This window comes from Solenopsis invicta, chromosome 6 (assembly GCF_016802725.1).
Source record: "Solenopsis invicta isolate M01_SB chromosome 6, UNIL_Sinv_3.0, whole genome shotgun sequence".
In the NCBI taxonomy this organism is placed as follows: domain Eukaryota; kingdom Metazoa; phylum Arthropoda; class Insecta; order Hymenoptera; family Formicidae; genus Solenopsis; species Solenopsis invicta.
The window spans coordinates 10,163,316-10,182,996 of record NC_052669.1 but is presented as its reverse complement, the minus strand read 5'-3'; the positions used below and the strand labels follow the sequence as shown (position 1 = coordinate 10,182,996).

Sequence of the window (19,681 nt, the reverse complement as noted above, 5' to 3'; positions counted from 1 at the left end):
AAGCAAATAGCTCTCGTCGTTCGTATTTAAAAAAAAAAAAAAAAACTAAAACAAAAAGATTGCAGATTGCGATCCTTTCTCTTTCGAGTTGCGACATGTCGCGATTGAAATCTGAAAAAGCTGGACAGTCGTATTATAATAATGAGCAAGTAATTTTGGAAAATGACGAAAGACCAAGGTTTCACCGTGAACGACTGGCAAGTTCTTGTGGTCACGAAACGACACGGTCTGTCAAAGCCATCGATCTAGAAGAATCGCTCACTCGAAGCATACGCGGACGTAACGGTTCATGGTTCCCGCCAGCATCACTTGACTAGCAACGTTTTTTCTTTTTTTTCTTTTTTTTCGGACACGCGCATTGTATTTCTTCAAGGATTTTCCTCGTGCTAGACGCATTCTATGAATCGACAGACGGATAATTGAGAAAAACGGAAACGAACGCGACGAATCGATCGCGGCTTCGCGTGACTCGCCCGCGTTGAACTTATTTCTTTTCCTTACGTCCGGCGTCGCGGCGGTTGCGTAAAACGGCGATCCGTGAGTAATCGGACCGCGTGCGCGATCAACGTGGGCGGACCGTGTCGATATCGTATGCATCTTGGAAAGAATACCGGTGTCTTTGTTTATGTAACTCGACCGTCGCGCTAACTTCTCTTTGCATCTCATTCGCGGCGCGATTTATACGCGCGGCCTAATTTTCCGGAATCAGAAATGCATCAGCGATCGTGCACCGAGAGAAGAGTGTCCGTATTTGAAACTATAATTGCATGGCAAAATAATTACACTTAATAATTAAAATAATTACAGCTTGAAGCTCCAACTTTTATAATCGCTACTGCTATAATGTTAGTAATAATAACGTTGTGTTTTTTTTACAATTCCATCAACTGTGAAAAAATTTTGTTATAAATCCCGATATTTTTATATTCAATATTAATGCAATAAAATATCAAAATACGGATGGTAAAGATAAAGTAAATAATTTTGTACAGCAAAGCAATCACAATTACAGTGAATAATTATTTGTTAAATATTTATTTATTATTTATGTATGAATAATAAGTAATAGCTATAATTTATATGGTTGAAACTATAAATATATATAATCGGCGCTGAAAATAATTAAAAGTTAAATTATGATAATTATAATTTTTTTCTCAGTACGCGAGGTGAAGATGTGATAATAATTCTTCAGCAATATCGATTTGCAACGTCAAAATGTGCACGTCGTCTTCTTGAATCATATGAATCTGTTATTTTATTATAACGATTAATTATTTCTTCTTTTTTAATCCTCGAAGGGAATTGATAAAAAAATTCTTCATTCTTTCTAATTTATCGATATTGGCACTATGCTATGAAATATCCAAGGACGTCTGCATTAATCCAACGTACATCGATTGAAAAATGGCACTTTTTTTTATTTCTCGTATTTATTTTTTAAGTTTTGTAATTATACAATATATGTATAAAGAAATCAATATTCGGTTTGTATTAATCTTGACGGAAGTGCGTGATTTTTTAAATTGGTCTTATTGCCAATAACTCTTATCACCGACGAGAGGCTGTTAAAGATCGCTAACCTTACGGAAGTTTGTGTGACTGTTAAATTTTTAATGATAAACTGACAATACAGTACTAATTTTATAATTTATTGTTATCTTGAAGTTTCATAGATATGCCTATGTATTTGTAACCCAAAAATTCTCGATTTTTATTAAAAATTGCAGTTTTGATGTTAACATCCAAGTTTGATTATCGACAGAGATAATAACTGATCAAAAAGAATTACAATTTTAAAGCAATATACAATGATATTATTAAACATAAGTATGCATATTTGCTTATAAAGTATTTGTATAATAAAAAAATCAAGATTTTAATAACGTATTACTCAAATATTTGTATTAACAATCATATAGTCGATAACGTCATTGCTCTTCAATTACCGCCGGGCCCCTGGGGCCCCAGTAACGGCTTCGAAAATTTACCCAGGGTTGACGGTCTTTAATAGTCTCTCGTCGGTGCTCTTATTTTAACGAAGCATTCAAAGCTCCCGCCAACGGAAGCCTTGCAGTTTCGTCGATGTTGATGGACTAGGCAACGCCATTGCCAACGACGCGGTCGTGTAAGTGAGCGTAGCATCAGACAAACGGCTGCCAAACGTTACATTTGAAAGCAAGTGTACAAGATTCTTCTTATTCGCGATTTCTTCCTGGAGGAGAGCGCGTTGGTGTCGCTCGTAATTTTTACTGTGAAGTTAGATCTGCGCGCGAAGGGGACTCGCGCGCGCTGCTCAAGAAGAACATCAATTCGCTCGAGTCTGCAATCGCTGCCACGTAATCGCCAACCTAGCGCCAAGCACGTGACTCCTCCGAGCAGTTAGCGCTTAATTTAAACGCTAGTGGAGAAGCTCGGGGCTCGGAAACACACGGAATCAGAGAGGAAGCGAAAAATTATTTTACTGCGTGAACATAGAAGAAGAAGAAGAAGAAGAAGAGGCAAAAGCCACATAGTTTTATCGTATTTACACGACCAGTGTTCGTCCAACCAACAATTCGTCAGTATTATAGTCGGACACTAAAGAGGAATTTGAAGCTAATCACTGCACACGCATCTCTGATTCTCATCGCGATCGATAAGCGATAACGCAAAGTAAATAGAGCGCGGCTAGGGCAATGAACATATGCGAGACATAAGATTGAACTCGATTTGAACGAATAATGCGATAAAACGAGTCAGCTACCCGCCCTCGATAAGGTGAACCGAGTGATAAAGTGAGGTCGTGCGATCGTCGTGAGACAGAAAGAATCGCAGACGAGATGTTGACTGTCGTTCGTAGAGCGATGCTCAGTCGTTTCTTGGAACTTTTAACGAATAGCTCGCGCACCGTCGCCGCCGGTGCCAGAATGGCGTCCAGCGGAGGTCATCGGGACCAGAAGGTCGTCCCTAAGGACGAGGTCGTCAGGTTCATCGAGGAGTGCATGTGCAAGGCGGGCACCTCGCCGGAAGACGCGCGCGTCGTCGGTCATCATCTGATGACAGCGGACTACAGGGGTCACTTTAGCCACGGGATGAACCGGATGCAGATGTACGTGAAGGACATCGAGAACAGGATCACCGATCCAATCGCCCGGCCTCAGATCGTCACCGATTTTCAGGTTCGGACGAATCTCCCTCTCTTTCTATTGCCTATTGTTGATGGAATTTGAATATCGCGGGATAGAGATTATACCTAAAGGTTATACCTCACAGTTAGTCCGCATTGGTGGAAATGGATGTAAGAGATCGTTTCACATTTCATGCATTGTACGTTATCATTGACTGTGGCGCGAATGTCATCAGTGACGTAAATGTTTTCCGAGTGTCGGGCCAATTAAAGAGACTACGTACATACGTGATACCATAAAAAATGTGTTTGCATTCTACGGTAATGATGACGGGACATCCCTCCTCCCCTTTCCGACAGCCTCCCGTCTCGTTACACGATTGTCCTTGGTATCTTAACAACTGATGACCCGATAAGATACGCGTTCCTCTGATTAATAGGATTTGCTTTCTTCGCCGGCAAAGGCATTTGTCGCCGACTCGTGAACCTTACATATGTTTTCCTTTATCGCCTTTTCGATCGGCCGTAAATATTAAGTGGCTGTAATTGCGGCTGTTTTATCAATCTATTTTATTTTTATGCCGCCCACGCTCGTTTCGATAAAACCGCGTGTGCTTTCGTTGAAACGGAATGGAAGGGGATTTGAATGTGGTTGTTTCCGGCGATAATTTGACGCCAGCGAAACAAGAACGCTAATCATCGCGAGCGTCGTAATTACTTTTTAGAACAGCATCGCGAAAATTCGCCGTCATGGCCGGAAGCACGTGCGCGGTAATTCGGTAAATATTGGATAGACGCGTCGGTAATTTGGCGATCATTAATAAACGCGCGAACGCTAATTAGCGTGGCTCTAATTACTTTTTAAAGCGGTATTAAATTTACTCGCGAGAAATACAGACGTCGTCGCACATGCGCTCGCGTATGTGATAATAATAACTATACTCGAGTGTGTCAAGTATGCGATATGTGCCGCATGTTTAGCGAATCAAACGCAACAAACGCAATCTCGAGATATCACTCGAGAAGCTCGTGTAAACAAATTTTATTTTTTATAGAAAAAACAATTTTCAGAAAAATATACTCCGTAAGCACACAATATTTCTAGAATATTATATGAATATTGTTGAAAATTAAAATAACATTACTATGATTATACCGAGAATATGTAATATTTAATATTTTTAAATATTTAATATTAATAATATTAAGTAATATAATTTAACATTGTTTTTAATATTTTTTTAATATCGTAGAAACATTCTGTCAATGTTATACGTCCTTTTTACATAATATTCTTATTACTCTAATATGGTGTATTATAAAAATATTCGTTCAGTTTTAATATTTAAAGGAATAAATATTTCTCAAGATGTATTATAACATTATTAAAAATAAATTAAATATTTATACTCTATTTTTTATGTGGTACGACATTTTACATGCTTAAGTTTTTTTAGAAACTTTATTTCACTTTAATCAAAAAAACATGTTAGCATTTAATATTTCAGAAAAATTATTTTATATTATATTATATTATCCAAAATATTACTTGGAATATTACCTAGAATATTTTGAATATTGAATAATATTACGTGCTTATAGGGTATACCGAAAGTAAAAACTACGATATCAAATTCCATCAGACTCACTAAACTTTAACAACTATGGATTTTGTAGCTACGTTCTTCCAGTTTTTCTGTGTCACAACTTTCAGGCGATAGCCCTCGTAGATGGGAGGAACGCGTTAGGTCAAGTGGTAGGAAAATATTGTATGGAGCTCGCCGTAGAGAAGGCCAAGAAATTCGGTATCGGCATGGTGGCGGCGCGCGGCTCCAATCACTACGGCATCTGCGGCTACTACACGATGATGGCGATGGAGCAAGGCCTGATAGGTTTTACCTGTACCAACACGAGCCCGTTGATGGCGCCGACGCGCAGCATGAAGGCTGGTCTAGGGACGAATCCTTTATCAGTGGGCATGGCCGCCTGCGACGGCGATGAATTCGTTCTCGATATGGCAACCACCGCCGTCGCCCTGGGCAAGATCGAGCTGGCCATTCGGAAGGACGAGGACATCCCCGAGGGCTGGGCACTTGGAGCTGATGGAAAAGTGACCCGTAACGCCAAGGAGGCTTACGATGCTTCTTTATTGATGCCTGTCGGTGGCTCGGAGCACAACTCCGGGTACAAGGGCTACGGTTTAGGGCTGATGGTCGAGATACTCTGCGGCATCCTGACCGGGAGTCATTTCGGGCCGAACATCCGCCCTTGGAAGACCGGCGACAGGGTCGCTGATCTCGGGCAGTGCTTCATGGCCATTAATCCGGAAGCATTCGCGCGCGGATCGAAAGAAAGATTGACGACCTTGCTCAAACAGCTGAGAGACCTGCCCGCCTCCGGCGACAAGCCGGTCCTGATCGCCGGCGATCCCGAAAGGCAGCACATGAAGAAAGTCGATACGGAGGGTGGACTCGAGTATCATCCGAATCAACTAAAGGCTTCGGAAGAGTTCGCTAAACACATGGGCGTACAGCCGATGAAACTCATTCCTAAATCCACTTGATGTTTTTTACTTACCAATAAAAAAAAAAATTAATGAACAGGTCTATCCGACTTTATTTCTTTTTTATGTTTTAACGTTAGTCCACTTTTAAGTAAATCCCAGTACAGAGTACGGGAGATAATCGAAAATTAATTAAAATTAAACGCTGATTCACTGACCAAGCATTAATTGCTGCGGCAATAAATACGAAGGTATCTGTTTTAATGTCAATTTGATGAACGTTATGTAATATTTTATTTTTTGAGTTTCGCTAGCTTAGACATCTGGAACCGTAACGAGATAGACGTAAGACTTCAAAAGCCGATGAGACAATTATATCAATCTCAGAATCGTACGGATAATGTTAATGCCAAGGTAAATCAGCTCGCTTGTGCAATTCGATAATTTGAGTGAACACGATGTTCGCTACGAGATGACATAACCGGTGGCAGCAGTTTGATCGCCGGTCGATGATGATGACGGCCTTGGACTTGCCCGTTCGTTCTCGATTACAGTTGTTACGTCTTTGCAAGTGGGTGTCGCCGATAATGTGGGATTATCAGAAACAAATAAGTCACAAGACGCCCTCGAACATTGTTTCAGATCGCGTTGTTTATAAATACTACAAATTAGTTACATGTTTCTTTTCTGAACGTCGATGCTCTTTTCAAAGAGATTTCCCGCATATATGAATTAACACGAATAAAAACACAATGTATTATTTTACAAAATAAAAATTGTAACGACTACAGTTTTATGCTCACAACGTACTTATATTGCGCATATATAATGGTATATGTGCGTATATACTCAGATATATATTTTATAATAATATCGTACGTTTATACAATGATTGAGCTACGTGTACATGTGTATTTTTTACCAATACTCTTTTACTATAATATATCCCGCTGATAATTAGACAGTTTTCGGACTTAAAAAATGTATTTACAAGAAACTCTTCTCGTATTTTCTTCGCTTTTTCGCTCGGAAGCAGTAAACAGGGTTATCAAGCGACTGCGTGTCGCGTAGACGCGGCGTCTGACTCGAGTTCGCGTTATCAGTCCCCGTCAAGAGAGGACGAGATTACAAATGCTAATGCTCTCTGTTAATTTCGCAGAATCGAAAGCTATAGTTAACAAAACGAGAATATAGGAAAAAAATTTATTCACTCCAGATTTGAAGAGATATGGTTCGGTCCACAGTAATTTTCCGTCCGAAAGAAAGACTTTCGTTACAGGTTTCTCCTAAGCAATGAAGCACCTGGTTTCCTCGCCGCGTTCGTTGCGAAGACAGATTTCTCTCGTGGAGAGTTCATTGACAAAATTAGTATTCCGTTCCGATTGAGCGAAAAGATTGCCTCGCGCGAATGTATGCCGTGTTCGAGATGTGAATTAAAATCGCGTTCTCTCGGCCGATGTGCCGATAAATTTACACGGAGAAAAAAAATTGTTCACCTGACTAAATTTTTCAACTTGATTAAACTTTATTCAGTTTAACTGTATTTATATGTTTGTCTTAAATACATAATAAAATACTTGAACTTTAGTTTAAGCATTTGCATATTTAACTTAACTACATATACTCGTATATTTAATTTGAATATGTAAATGCTCGAACTGAAGAAATTTAATCGAGTTGAAAAATTTAGTCAAGTTAACAACTTTTTTTCTCAGTGTAGAAATTCACATAATGTTCGTTTTACACGTAAACTAATTGAGTTATAATTATTTTTCTCTTGTGTGACTTTCTAAAAATTTTGTGAATTTTTGTGCACGAGAAGGAACAATTTTACTGCGGCATCTAAAAATTTAGATCAAAAAACAATTTTATATTACCCTAATTAAAATAATTAAACAGGACGCCAAAGTACAAAAAAAAAATGCTGCAAACAATTTTGATGTTCTAGTAATCAAGCAAAAAAATCCGTTGCAATTTCTCAAATGGTTCAACGGAATTATTTTCAAGTCTGTATTTCAGCAAAATTGTTCTTTCCGTCTATTTCCTCGTTAGTATAATAAATAATTGCGAATACTTTTGTAAGAGCGTTGTAAGCTACAGTGACCGTCACGCACGATATAATTAGAGCTTCTTGCGACGAAGGTCGCTCGCAATTATCACCACTGACTTCATTCCGAAAAAGGTATTTACGTAAGCAGCTGCGTGTGCAAAGAAAAGAATCAGTATTCCTTAAGAAAGGCGATTTCACGCAAGATTTGTCTTAGGAGTTGCACGTGCTAATTGGCGCGCATGGGTCTTAGTGCTTGCTGCTCTTCACAGTCGTTTCGCTCAAATCTATTATTACGTTGCGCGACAGAATTCATTCATCTGGAAAAATCTTTCGCATTCTTAATTTTCGAAATAACTGCGCTTATTATATCCCAACGTTCTATTTCTTGCGAGATAAACGACCGCGACTCCCGCATATTTTTCAACCCGAATGGAATCAGTAAGACGTACAGGAGGTTCAGAAGTTATCGACGTGCTTTGTTTGTCGCGCCGCATTATCGAACAGACGGGATTGACACACTGTCCCAACTTTACTTTTTTTCACGCGATAACGCGGATCATCGCACGATTCAAGGGCTGGCGGCAATTCAACGCTCAAATGAAAAATATGTTGCTGCGCGAAATCATTGTACAACGTTATCGCCGTTAAACGAGTCGGAGGAAACTCGGACTCGTTTCTAAAAATTTGCGCAATTTAGCCTCTGACTCGGACTGACGATCGCTTAGAATTAATAGTGCACAATTTGCTAAGAGAAAAACTACGTGCGACTCCCATTAAAACGCTAATGGGTAATGGCATTGCAGTCGAAGTTAATTAGAGACTTATCTCTTTAATTGAACCTCCGCTCGAACGCAAGATAATTGTGCCATACAATTTCCTCATCGATATAACTTGGATGAAATTCTTCGAAAGAATAAACCTATACGAACATTTAGAATAATTGTTAAGACTTTCCTGTTAAGAATTGATGCGTATTGCAATCTTTTCCTAGATATAATTAGCTTGTGTAAATAACACGGACTCACCTAATTAATCACTGGAATTGAAATAAATTATTTCATCGCGTAATAATAATCACTAATATTTCGGTAGATAAAATTTTCATGTACGCACGTGATTTGAAGATTAAATCACGAGCGCGTGCAGTCTGTCGGGGGAGGAAAAGTCGCGACAGAGGGATTGCCGAGCCCACGATATGTGACTCATCTCCTCGTCGCGGCTAAACAGGAAGGAAGGTCCAATAATTGGACAAACGATCCTGTCCAAAATGCAGTCGTGCCTGCAGTGTTGACGCATTGCGGGCATGATAATTTATCGCCGCTCCATGTGACTCGCATTAACTAATTCACTGTGATCTAACACACTGCCAGGAGGTCATGGAACCCATGGGACATCCGTGGCGCTCTGGAACTTGCATTCCCATGGCGGCTTCGACGTGCGACGTCGGATCAGCGTAGTCGCTTTAAGAGGATGCTATACTGACGGAAATTACCGACCATTACAGTGTTCATTAATTTTTGAATTGGCTTTACAGATCACAAAATCCTTTTGCAAAATAAAAGTACGCACCAAAACAAAGTCTGCTCTGGTAAATTTTATGAGAAAATCGATCAAAAAGTTAAAAATTCATTTATTTTCGACTCGTGGATCTGTGAACCAAGATTAATTTTTGTTATTTACTGACGTTCTGTAGCTCGTATGTATAAAATGAGACCAGGGCGGACTTCAGAAAACTCTAACAAACAACACTGACTGTGTATCGTTTCAGTCAACAACCTAACAAAAAAGTTTAATAGGTGAACAGCTGTACGTGTCCAAATTTCGCTTAGCGTACGTAAACGATGGCAAGAAGAGCAGTGGCTGTAGTTAATAGGTCTTTTCGCAGATGGCGAAATAATCGAAAAACAAAGACAGATCTATGCGTTGGACAAAGAGCGATAGCCTGGTCTCCCTCGAAAAATAATCTGCAATGCCGACGTCGAGGAAGTTCTTCGGTCACTATAGCATCCTCTTAACGTTTGTCGAATAAAACGCACGCTCATCTCCTTTTCTACCATCATAGATTCTTTGTATCCTTTACTTTTACGATGAGAAGAGTGCTTTTTATTTAATTATCTGAAGATAAAGATTTTGTTGCTCAAGTGAGAAAATGACGCACTCTCTGGAGAATACGTTACGATTTAATGAATAACAATCAATTTGTATTCAAATCCGTTTCTTCTACAATTGCGCAACCGCAAATATTAATAAATCAAAGTATTCAATTGCAATGCATAATACCGCGATGATTGATGAACCTCCGCCACGCGCGAAAGCATTTCCCGTGAGGAAATTGCACGAGAAATAATGAAAATCTGCTCGCATACGCGACCACGAGAAGCACAAAGATGATGACGTAAAAGAAATGTATCGCTTATCGCACAATGACGCTCGCGACATATTTTTTTTTTTGCGCGAAAATGCAAAACGCGTATTGATCACTCGCAGATTATTAAGAGATCGCGCGATTCATTCTCGGAAGGAATTTATCTCGGGTTTACAATGACAGTGAGTCAAACTTTACAGGATTCTTCATCGCGATTAATTCAGGCGTTGTCGCTCAATAGTCGTTATCAGCGATCTCGCGAAAACGTGCTTTTATACGCTCGAGCTCGCCGATTTCTTCGCGGATATCGCCTCCTAACGTCACTCCGCTTAGACGCAATCGATATATCACGGCGAGAATTTTTTTTTTAATTTAAAATCATGGTAATCGTGGGACAATACGAACTTTGAGAAATTTAACCGTAGCACTTTAAAATTAGGTAAAATTTAGTAAAGTTGCTGTACCGTATGATAAAATAATTTGGATAAATTTGACTAAAATTTCACTAAAGTATAGTAAAATTTATTTTTTAAAGTCCGCACTGTCCCAGAACTACCATGATTTTGATGGTAGCCGTGAGTTGATATAAATTTTAAAGAATTTTAGTAAAATTAGTAAAATTTGTTAAAATTTTCAACTAAATTATTTTATATTTTATAGAATAATATGGTAAAATTTTACTAATAGTATAACAAAATTCTTCGAGGTCCACAATCATGAGTTTCAGGGAAAAAATTCTCCTTCTGAGAGAAAATTCTCACCGTACACAATTTCGCGAATCACTCGAGCTGTGTACAAATTAATTCATTAACGCGATCATGAATATGCAAAATTCTACGAAGTAGAAGCATTTTAGCGCAATCGGAGAAGATTGACAGCTGACATCTTCTGACATTCTCAAATACGTCATGTATATATTTTTATTAATCGCTAAAAATATATCGCGTATACTATTTCGTACTTTTATGAGTGCAGTCTTTGCTGTACGTCGATTATTTAATTTGGACTGATTATTTCTTAAAATGCGGATACACATTTCGACCGCCGCGTCTTCACTTCCCCTGTTACTTCTCACGATTTTGCATGATAATTCTTTTAAATTTCTCGACACGTGAGGATAAAAGCGTGATAAAACATTTTGTTAGTCCTATTAAGCTGTGACGAAAGAGGCGTATCGGAAGTCACATTATCGCGCGGCGTTAATTTGCCGGGGCAAATTTGCGCACACGGCGGAGCTTTTGAGCGCGCACGGCATTATCTCTTTGCATCGCGGTGTCCGATGTGGTAATAAGACGATGAATCAAACAAACGACTTTTACGGCCCGATCGGCCAACAATTAGAGATCTCGCTTGCGCGCGAGCGACCGCTCTTGTTTAATTATCCGTAGCTCGCTTTAGGAAATCACTCGACATTCGGCCACCGTGCGAGGAGGTACGTAACGACATCTCTCGTCTTTAATATCGCGCGAAACTATTTATTTACTTTAGTTATTTTTATTACACCGTACAAGATCAACTTAATCCATCGGAAACAATATATTAACATTACACTTTTTACGGATCGGCCGCGAGCACTGCGTTACTTTTCAATTATTTCGTTGTTACACTGATAAGGTTGGCGGATAGATATTGGCGGAACTGATATTAGTATATACACGTATATCGTTTAACGTATCAGAGAATTAGACATCCGTTATTTCAAAATAATGCCGCGTTATCGGAGAAGTCATCGATCGGAGCTGACGGCCGGCGCTGGTTAAGACGACCATCCATCAAATTACGTGGTAATTTTGGTCAATGATAACTCATGACTTTGAAGGCAGCTTCCTACGAGCCCTCGTCGAGGGAAGTAGCCAATTGCCGTGTACGGCTTTCGTACAGTCGCTACTAGAAATGCCGCCAATAAGATTCCTCTCGTGATAATACTTTGATAGGATCGGTTGTACTCGCAGCAACGCTGAACGCGCGATGCTCGTAAATTTCTATTATCTATAGAGAGAAGCAAAAAAGTTTTCTCATTTTCACGTACGCGTAATTCCGCGCGAATTAATCTTTAACCCTTTCTTTATGAACGTGAATCGGCTGCAACTGCCTATCGAACTTGAATAGCAATTATCGTGAGATAGCACTTCTTTTAAGGATGTATGAGGACGTTTCTCGAAACATGAAAGAAAAATTATAAAAAAGAATTACAGATAGTTTTATATTGTATTTGAAAGTCATAGAAAACAATTTAGTAGCGATTTTCTAGCAGGATAAAAATTATTTCAATAAGTAGACATGTGCTAATGGAAATGTAATCAATAATAAAATAAGAAAAAAAATTTGAATTTTTTTAAAATTTAGATACTTAAAATATTCTAGATAATTTATGTAAAGTTTCATCGCGATGCAGAGGTCAGTTTTATAAGATAAACCAAATTTATTTATTTACAAGATAACTAAACAATCGCAATAAAACTTTGTATAAATCATCTTGAATACTTAAGGTGCTTACACAAAAAATCGAGATTTCTTTTAACAATGTAAAAAAATAATTTAATTTTCAATAGAATAAATAAACTAGAAAAATATGTTATAATATGAAATAAAAATGTAATCTTATTTACACAACATTCGTACGTACGTATATATCTTATTTGAAGTGTTAATATTAAAAACATTTCCAAATTTATTTGCTTTGCAAGGACTGTATGTCCGATACATCCTTCTTTTAGGACGGTCATCTTGATTAACGCAAGAAACGAATGACAGGATGATACGTAAACACGTAACGCTCGCTCTCATCGGCGCAAAATAGTGTAACACTGCGCTCTTTTCGAATTGAATTAATATACTCAAATTGAATTAAAATGCCTAATCTGACAAGGGGAAGGGGGGGAAGGTGGCAATTTCTTCCCGCACTGCGACGTACGCGAGGTGTCCGTTGACAATGGGCAATTTGGTCGGCTGTTGGGGGAAAATCGCGCGTGTATGTGCGTGTGTGCGACGTCGACGGCTGTCAGTGCGGCCTAATGAGTCCGTAAATTGGACCAGGCTATAGGGCCTTCTATCTGAGAATTGCACGGTCGGCTCTCTCGTCTCGCTGTCAGTGTGACTCACTGGCTTCGTGTGCGACGAGTTCTCGCTCGCGATTCTCAAACTTCCAACGTTCCTTCCTGCCGATTTGTCGCTTTTCTTCCGGCGTGCGTTCGGTGTCAGTGTCACGGTGCCGGTCGATTTCTTCATTCCCCCCTCCTCCCACCTTCTTCTCTGTTCGCGAAAAGGAAAAGGCTCTAGATCGATTTTGCTGCGTCCATTCCACGAGCAAGAAAGAAATTCTACGAGTTCGATGTATCGCGAGAAGACCGACTCGTTGCAAAAACGCTCTTTGGCACGGCGAAGCGAAACAATCGGGTATCAGTCGATTCTTCCGTTTCCCCCGAGAAACATGGGACTGTATATTTAACATGCAGAGAAGAAGGAGGAGGTTGTAAAGCGTTGATGCATCGCGAGGAAATATCAAGCGGCTGCATAATCCGTGAAATAATTGACGCGACCGAGCGAAAAGCGCAAAAATGGCGAGTCAAACCGCGAAGAAGGAACTTCTGGAGGAGACTTTACACCACCATCCGGAAGGTAGCGAGGAGGAAGTGGATAAAGAATGGGAGGAGTTCACGAGACTAATGGCGAAATTAAAGGAAAACCGCCGGAACCGGCCGCACAGGTACATTTGTGCGCAGAACGTTTCTCTCCTTCATTCGATGTAGCAGAAAGTAGAGAGGCATTAAAAGTTTCGAGAGAAAAAGATATCCAATACGCTTGGATACTAAGTGAAAGAATTTTCAAAGGGAGAAAGAAAAAAGAATAGTAATAATTAAATTACGGATTCAGAAACAAATAGTCGACTTAATAAATTTTCCTATAAGCGTTGCAATATTATTTAATATTAAATAATATTCCTGAAGTATTATTTAATATTAATAAATAATATTATGTGGTTATGTTTGCTCCTGATAATATTATATCAATATTATATAAGAAGTAAATAAGTAATATTATTTACTTCAACGTTGGAAATTGTTGGATATATTATAATTTTTAAATAATTATAAAATTTATGAATTAATACATTCACATTAATTTTTGACCATAATATAATAAAATTTGTAGAACATTTTTATAATATTCCACGAATATTATATAAAAAAAAGGATATATAAAATTAATACAATATTTTCATAATATTAAAAATATTGAATAACATTTTCGAAATATTACTTTAATATTATTTTAATGTTTCATAATGTTCGTGTACTATTCTAGGAATATTGCAGCGCTAATAGAGTTTCTAATACTGTATCAAAATTATTTAAAAACGAAAGAACAGATTTGAACAATGTTGAGTAGCAAAATTCAAATCTGAAATCTTTTTTAGACCGTCGCAAGCGTTCTACCCATGTCCTCCGCCAAATGCGGACGAAGAGCAGCAAGAGTTCGATCCTTTCGACTATATTAACACGATTGTAAGCAATTCTTTTTTGGCAATGGATCAGTCCCCCGATCCCCTGTTCTTTGCGAACGCGACACTCGATCGTTCGAAGTGTGCTGCTTATGAGCATGTTACCTATGAGCACTTTGAAAGTTATTAACCGCACTAAATTGCTTTACCGCTAGTTTTTCCATGGACCGCTAGTTTCGCGGTACATTTTATCTCAGTGACGATTTTCAAGTTTATAGCCAAACTCTGAAGATGTTTACGATCGCGGGGACAGTTACTATATAATGTTAATGACTCTATCGAAGCAGCTTATAATTAAACCGTGACTATTGTCGCTAGACAAATCCAAGTCTTGCCAACGTTCGTTGCACGTTGAGTCTTTAAATATGCAATGTATTTACTTTAACTGATTTCTTTGTTAAATTTTTTTAATCCTCACAATGTCACATACAAATTATTCTTCAACTGCGACACTTATGACATTTTTATAGCGATATATTTTATACATTTTTTTTTACGTCATTATCGTTGAAGATTTCGGCAAAACACTCGTTGAAATACATTACTCGCTTTTACGATTTACGCTTTACGCTTCTCGTGAGGAAAATTAATATTTCACAATCAAATTACTGGCTCGACTAGCTTTGACGAAACGCCGCGACAATTTGTCCGAGATTTTCTATGGTCCGTAAACCATCCTGCAACACTGAACCTAATGGCGCGACCTTTGAACAATTGCCAAGTGGGCGAGACACAGTTCAAATAAATGATTTCGCGACGTTGTCGACCGCATTGAAGAAACGCCCGTAACTTTTTATTATTAAAGTGTTTTCCAAGACTATCATGACATAATCCGCAAAAGTCATCCGTAATGTCAATTCGATCTTTAACATTTTCCTTGCAAATCGCAGCGTCTCACCGCGGCGCGAAGATACGCTCGTCGCTTCTTTATGCGAGCGTGCATTACAAAAAGATTTGTCTGTAATACTTGGCAGGAATGTGCGTACGCGATGGACCTTGACTCGTCGCGTATCACACGGGAGACTATCGGCCTTGCCGCGTGATGTCCGGCCGTATCCACGCGTGTCGAAATCTTTAAGCAAATTTAGAAGCATCGGCCGGCGCGGATCTTAATATTTTCGCGCAAAACCGTATGAAGACAAAATTGAATTTGTATTCTCTCTTGCGTACTTCGTATAAAAGTACGAGAAGATCGTACAAAAATAGTAAATTCAATCGATTAAAAATACGTGCGTAACTTAAGAAGCACAAATCTTCACGTATTGCAAAGTTATCGAAATTTAAAAACTGAAAACTTGGGTTTGTTCTTTTTTTCTAATCAATGGTAAAAAGTTTTGACCGCGAGTGTTCGAATTTTGATCCTGAAACTAGAAGAAAGCAAAGAAGAAATTGATGAAAAATTCGATTTATAACGATTTCTGCAGCAAAAATTATATTTTGCTGCAGTTTTAAAATAAATAACTTTTAAACGAGCAAGTGGATCTAAATAAATTTTTGCACAAATATTTATTAGAGTTTTTATTAGTATATGTAAAAATTTGGATTTGGTTATGCTATTGTACTTTCCCATCAAATTTGCAAATAAGTAATGTGAAACGCGATTTCACATAAGAATTAAAAGTAAAAATAGAAAATTTAATAACTTTTAAACCAATAAGTGAATTGTGCTCAAATTTTACAGATGCTCAAAACGTAATGACAAAATATTCTATGAAATTTTTATATTTTTCGTAATGCTTTAAGATATGATGTACATCTTTAACGTTTCTCACATAATTTTGCTTCCTACGGTGCCCCGCGAAATTTACGATTTACTTCGAGATAGGTTTGAAATAAATGGGACGTTTGCGATTTATTGGCAGTTCCATACAATGCGGCGCGATGGAGGATGCTATAGTGACCGAAGAACTTCCTCGACGTCGGCATTGCAGATTATTTTTCGAGGGAGACCAGGCTATCGCTCTTTGTCCAACGCATAGATCTGTCTTTGTTTTTCGATTATTTCGCCATCTGCGAAAAGACCTATTAACTACAGCCACTGCTCTTCTTGCCATCGTTTACGTACGCTAAGCGAAATTTGGACACGTACAGCTGTTCACCCATTAAACTTTTTTGTTAGGTTGTTGACTGAAACGATACACAGTCAGTGTTGTTTGTTAGAGTTTTCTGAAGTCCGCCCTGGTCTCATTTTATACATACGAGCTACAGAACGTCAGTAAATAACAAAAATTAATCTTGGTTGACAGATCCACGAGTCGAAAATAAATGAATTTTTAACTTTTTCATCGATTTTCTCATAAAATTTACCAGAGCAGACTTTGTTTTGGTGCGTACTTTTATTTTGCAAAAGGATTTTGTGATCTGTAAAGCCAATTCAAAAATTAATGAACACTGTAATGGTCGGTAATTTCCGTCAGTATAGCATCCTCTTAAGTAGCCGTGATAATCCGTCAAGTATTATACAAGCGACAGGTGTATTTTTTTCTCCATATTTTGCTGCAAATTGAAAATTGCGGGGTGACCGTTATTTCGCGAAAACAATGCGTCTCGCGAGGTGACCGCGTGGTTTAACAACGTGCGGTAACGATTCACATTAGTCACCGCAATTAACCAGTTGATCAGCTGCCAACGAATCGCGAATGATTCTCGCGACCGTTTCACAATTCGAGGCGGCTTAAATGCGAAGTTTCAGTGACGTTCGTAAATAATACTTGTAATGCAAAGCCTTTCGCATGCGGTTGAATTGAAACCAAATCGATAGAAAAGCGAATGGACGTTACACAATGTTTCGCACATTATTAATTATTTAGCAAATTTAATTAATAATATAATATAATAATAGAATAATCTAATCGTTCCATTATGTATATATTAATTATCTCGTTTTGCTGATGTCTCTTATAACGCTTTTAATTTATGTCAAGTAGCTAAATTTTCCGTAGTCTCCCGTGGCAGGAGACTCCGACTTGTGCGAAGCGTCCGAGGCAGATTTCAGGAAATACTAATAGCCCGCGTGCCCCCGCGTATCAATTCGCGCGGAGCATGATAATTCAAAGGAGTACGCGCGATCTTTGCAGCGACGGCTTTCTAAAGCAACGCTTTTATGCGCGCGAATGAGCTCTTAAGGATTCGTTATGCTTATCGAGCACGCGTGACCAGCATGAAGAGATCCTCATGTTACCACCATGCACGCGCATGTACATAGGTATTCTATGTTTATACGGATATACATGTATATATGTTTACATGGATATATATGTAGGCATATGTATATGTATGTGCATATTAAGGCACAGGTTGAAGCTGCACTCTCGTGATCGTGCAATTTCCGGGTGTACCCATCCACTGCCTGGCTTAGAGCACAATGGAGGATTACTAGATATTAGCAATAGAAATTAGAATTTTAGAATCAATTCCCTCACTGAATAAACGTAATGCACAATAGATGTAAATAAGATATAAATATGTTCCGTGAAACACAATATAATTTATTTATTTATTTATTTATTTATTGTTTATTGAGGAAACTGATTCTGAAACTAATTCCTATTTCTATCGTCTAATATTCCTTCATTGTCCTTTAGTATTAGGTGAATGAAAAGATTTGATGAGTTTTTTTAAGTTTTTATCTCAATATTTTTTTTAATTGCATCGTTGACGGACACGTTAATGTGTCATATATCATTAAAAAGATCTACACTATCAACTCTCAACTATTAAAAAAGAGAATTAAATTCAAATAAGTTATGATGATGTTTTGAATAAAAGTGAAAATGTGCGGAAAAAGAAATTATATGTGTATAATAATGTATGAATTTCGGAGAGGAACAGATATTCGGAAATAATATAAAAAATATTTGCGATAAATTCGGAAAGAATGCTATGTCAATTTCAATCTGCGAAAGATGGTTTGCTAAATTTAAATCGAGGTGATTTCAACCTCAAACACAAATCACGCTCTGGACGGTCTTTTGATATTGATGACGACAGCGTGTGCAATTTAGTGAATACAAACCTACAACTTCAGCAGAAGTTGCTGATAAATTGAATTACGTTTTGAAAGATCGATTTTAAATACCGCCTCTTGGCATCTAAAGAAATGTTTACCTAACATCTACTGAAAGACCATCACAACTTTTGCATTCATCTACCCGATACTTTCGAAAACTGCCAGTAATTTCGAACAGTCGTAGTCTAGTAAGGTTGTCAATTACACGGCAATAACATAATTTGGATAGCTATAACATATGGGAGGAACGGATAGTTCGAATACTCGGGGCAATTTTTGTGTACGTGCAATATTTGTTTTCGAGCGTACTCCATTATCCGTATCATCAATCGGTTAGGCCTAATTGCTAAAATTGGATTAGGGGCCGATTGTCCAGTAGAACGTGGTCACCATTGACGTCACGATTGTATACGTAGCCGTCAGGTGTCTTACGTGCCGCCTGCATTTCAATCTAGAGAATCGAACTTGTCCGATCTTATCTAATCTCGTGTTTCGCGACATCTTCATATTTAAATCGATCGTTCCGCGTCTACTGAATATCTCATCGGTATTACCTTCTCTATTTGCACGACTCGGCATTCGCTGAGACTTAAAATGCACGCTACTGTCAAATTAAAGCATTTCTAGGTCTGTGATTAAGTCGGATCGATATCGCGAGGTAGCTTGAATCAAACTCAGCGATTTGCGCAATCGTGCAGCATAGTCGTGATTTAAGGACGTGCACAAACTCTGTAAAGTAAATAAAATTTGAAAATGTGTTAATATTAACACTTTAAATAAACAATGTACTTATGAAAGTTGTGTAAATGAAATTACATTTTTATTTAATAATATATTTTTATAGTTTAGTCGCTCTATTTATTATTAAAAATTGAATTTTTTACAAGAAAAAAGATTTTAAGAAAAAAATTTCTTCAAATAAATACTTAAGATAATTTATACGAAATTTTATCATATTGTTTGTTTAATTATTTTGTAAATAAATAAATAAACTTTACATAAATTCTCTCGAATACTTAAAGTATTTAAATAAAAAAATTATGATTTTTAAAAATTGTTTCTTATTTTATTGTTAATTATGTTTTCGTTAGAGCACATGTCTACTATTGAAATAGCTTTTTATCCAGATAAAAAATCGCCGTCA

The 19,681-nt window shown here is 37.9% G+C and overlaps 2 protein-coding genes across 4 annotated transcripts in view; both read left to right on the top strand.

The window, feature by feature from the left end:
- Positions 1 to 19,681, top strand: part of LOC105207447 (chloride channel protein 2) — a 40,380-nt gene that overhangs the window by 9,420 nt on the left and 11,279 nt on the right. The window contains exons 1-2 of one of the 3 annotated variants that reach the window (XM_011176892.3): positions 12,604 to 13,733; positions 14,445 to 14,532. The exons of the other annotated variants lie outside the window; for them this stretch is intronic. Coding sequence (XP_011175194.1) covers positions 13,585 to 13,733; positions 14,445 to 14,532 — 237 coding nt within the window. The 5' untranslated portion in view covers positions 12,604 to 13,584. Of the gene's footprint in view, positions 1 to 12,603; positions 13,734 to 14,444; positions 14,533 to 19,681 lie in introns of those variants that run through there. 3 annotated transcript variants of the gene reach the window in all.
- Positions 1,917 to 6,402, top strand: LOC105207448 (uncharacterized oxidoreductase YjmC). The gene is made up of 2 exons (XM_011176895.3): positions 1,917 to 3,161; positions 4,824 to 6,402. Exons 1-2 carry the CDS (start codon positions 2,823 to 2,825, stop codon positions 5,670 to 5,672), a joined length of 1,188 nt encoding a protein of 395 aa, XP_011175197.1. The 5' UTR covers positions 1,917 to 2,822; the 3' UTR covers positions 5,673 to 6,402.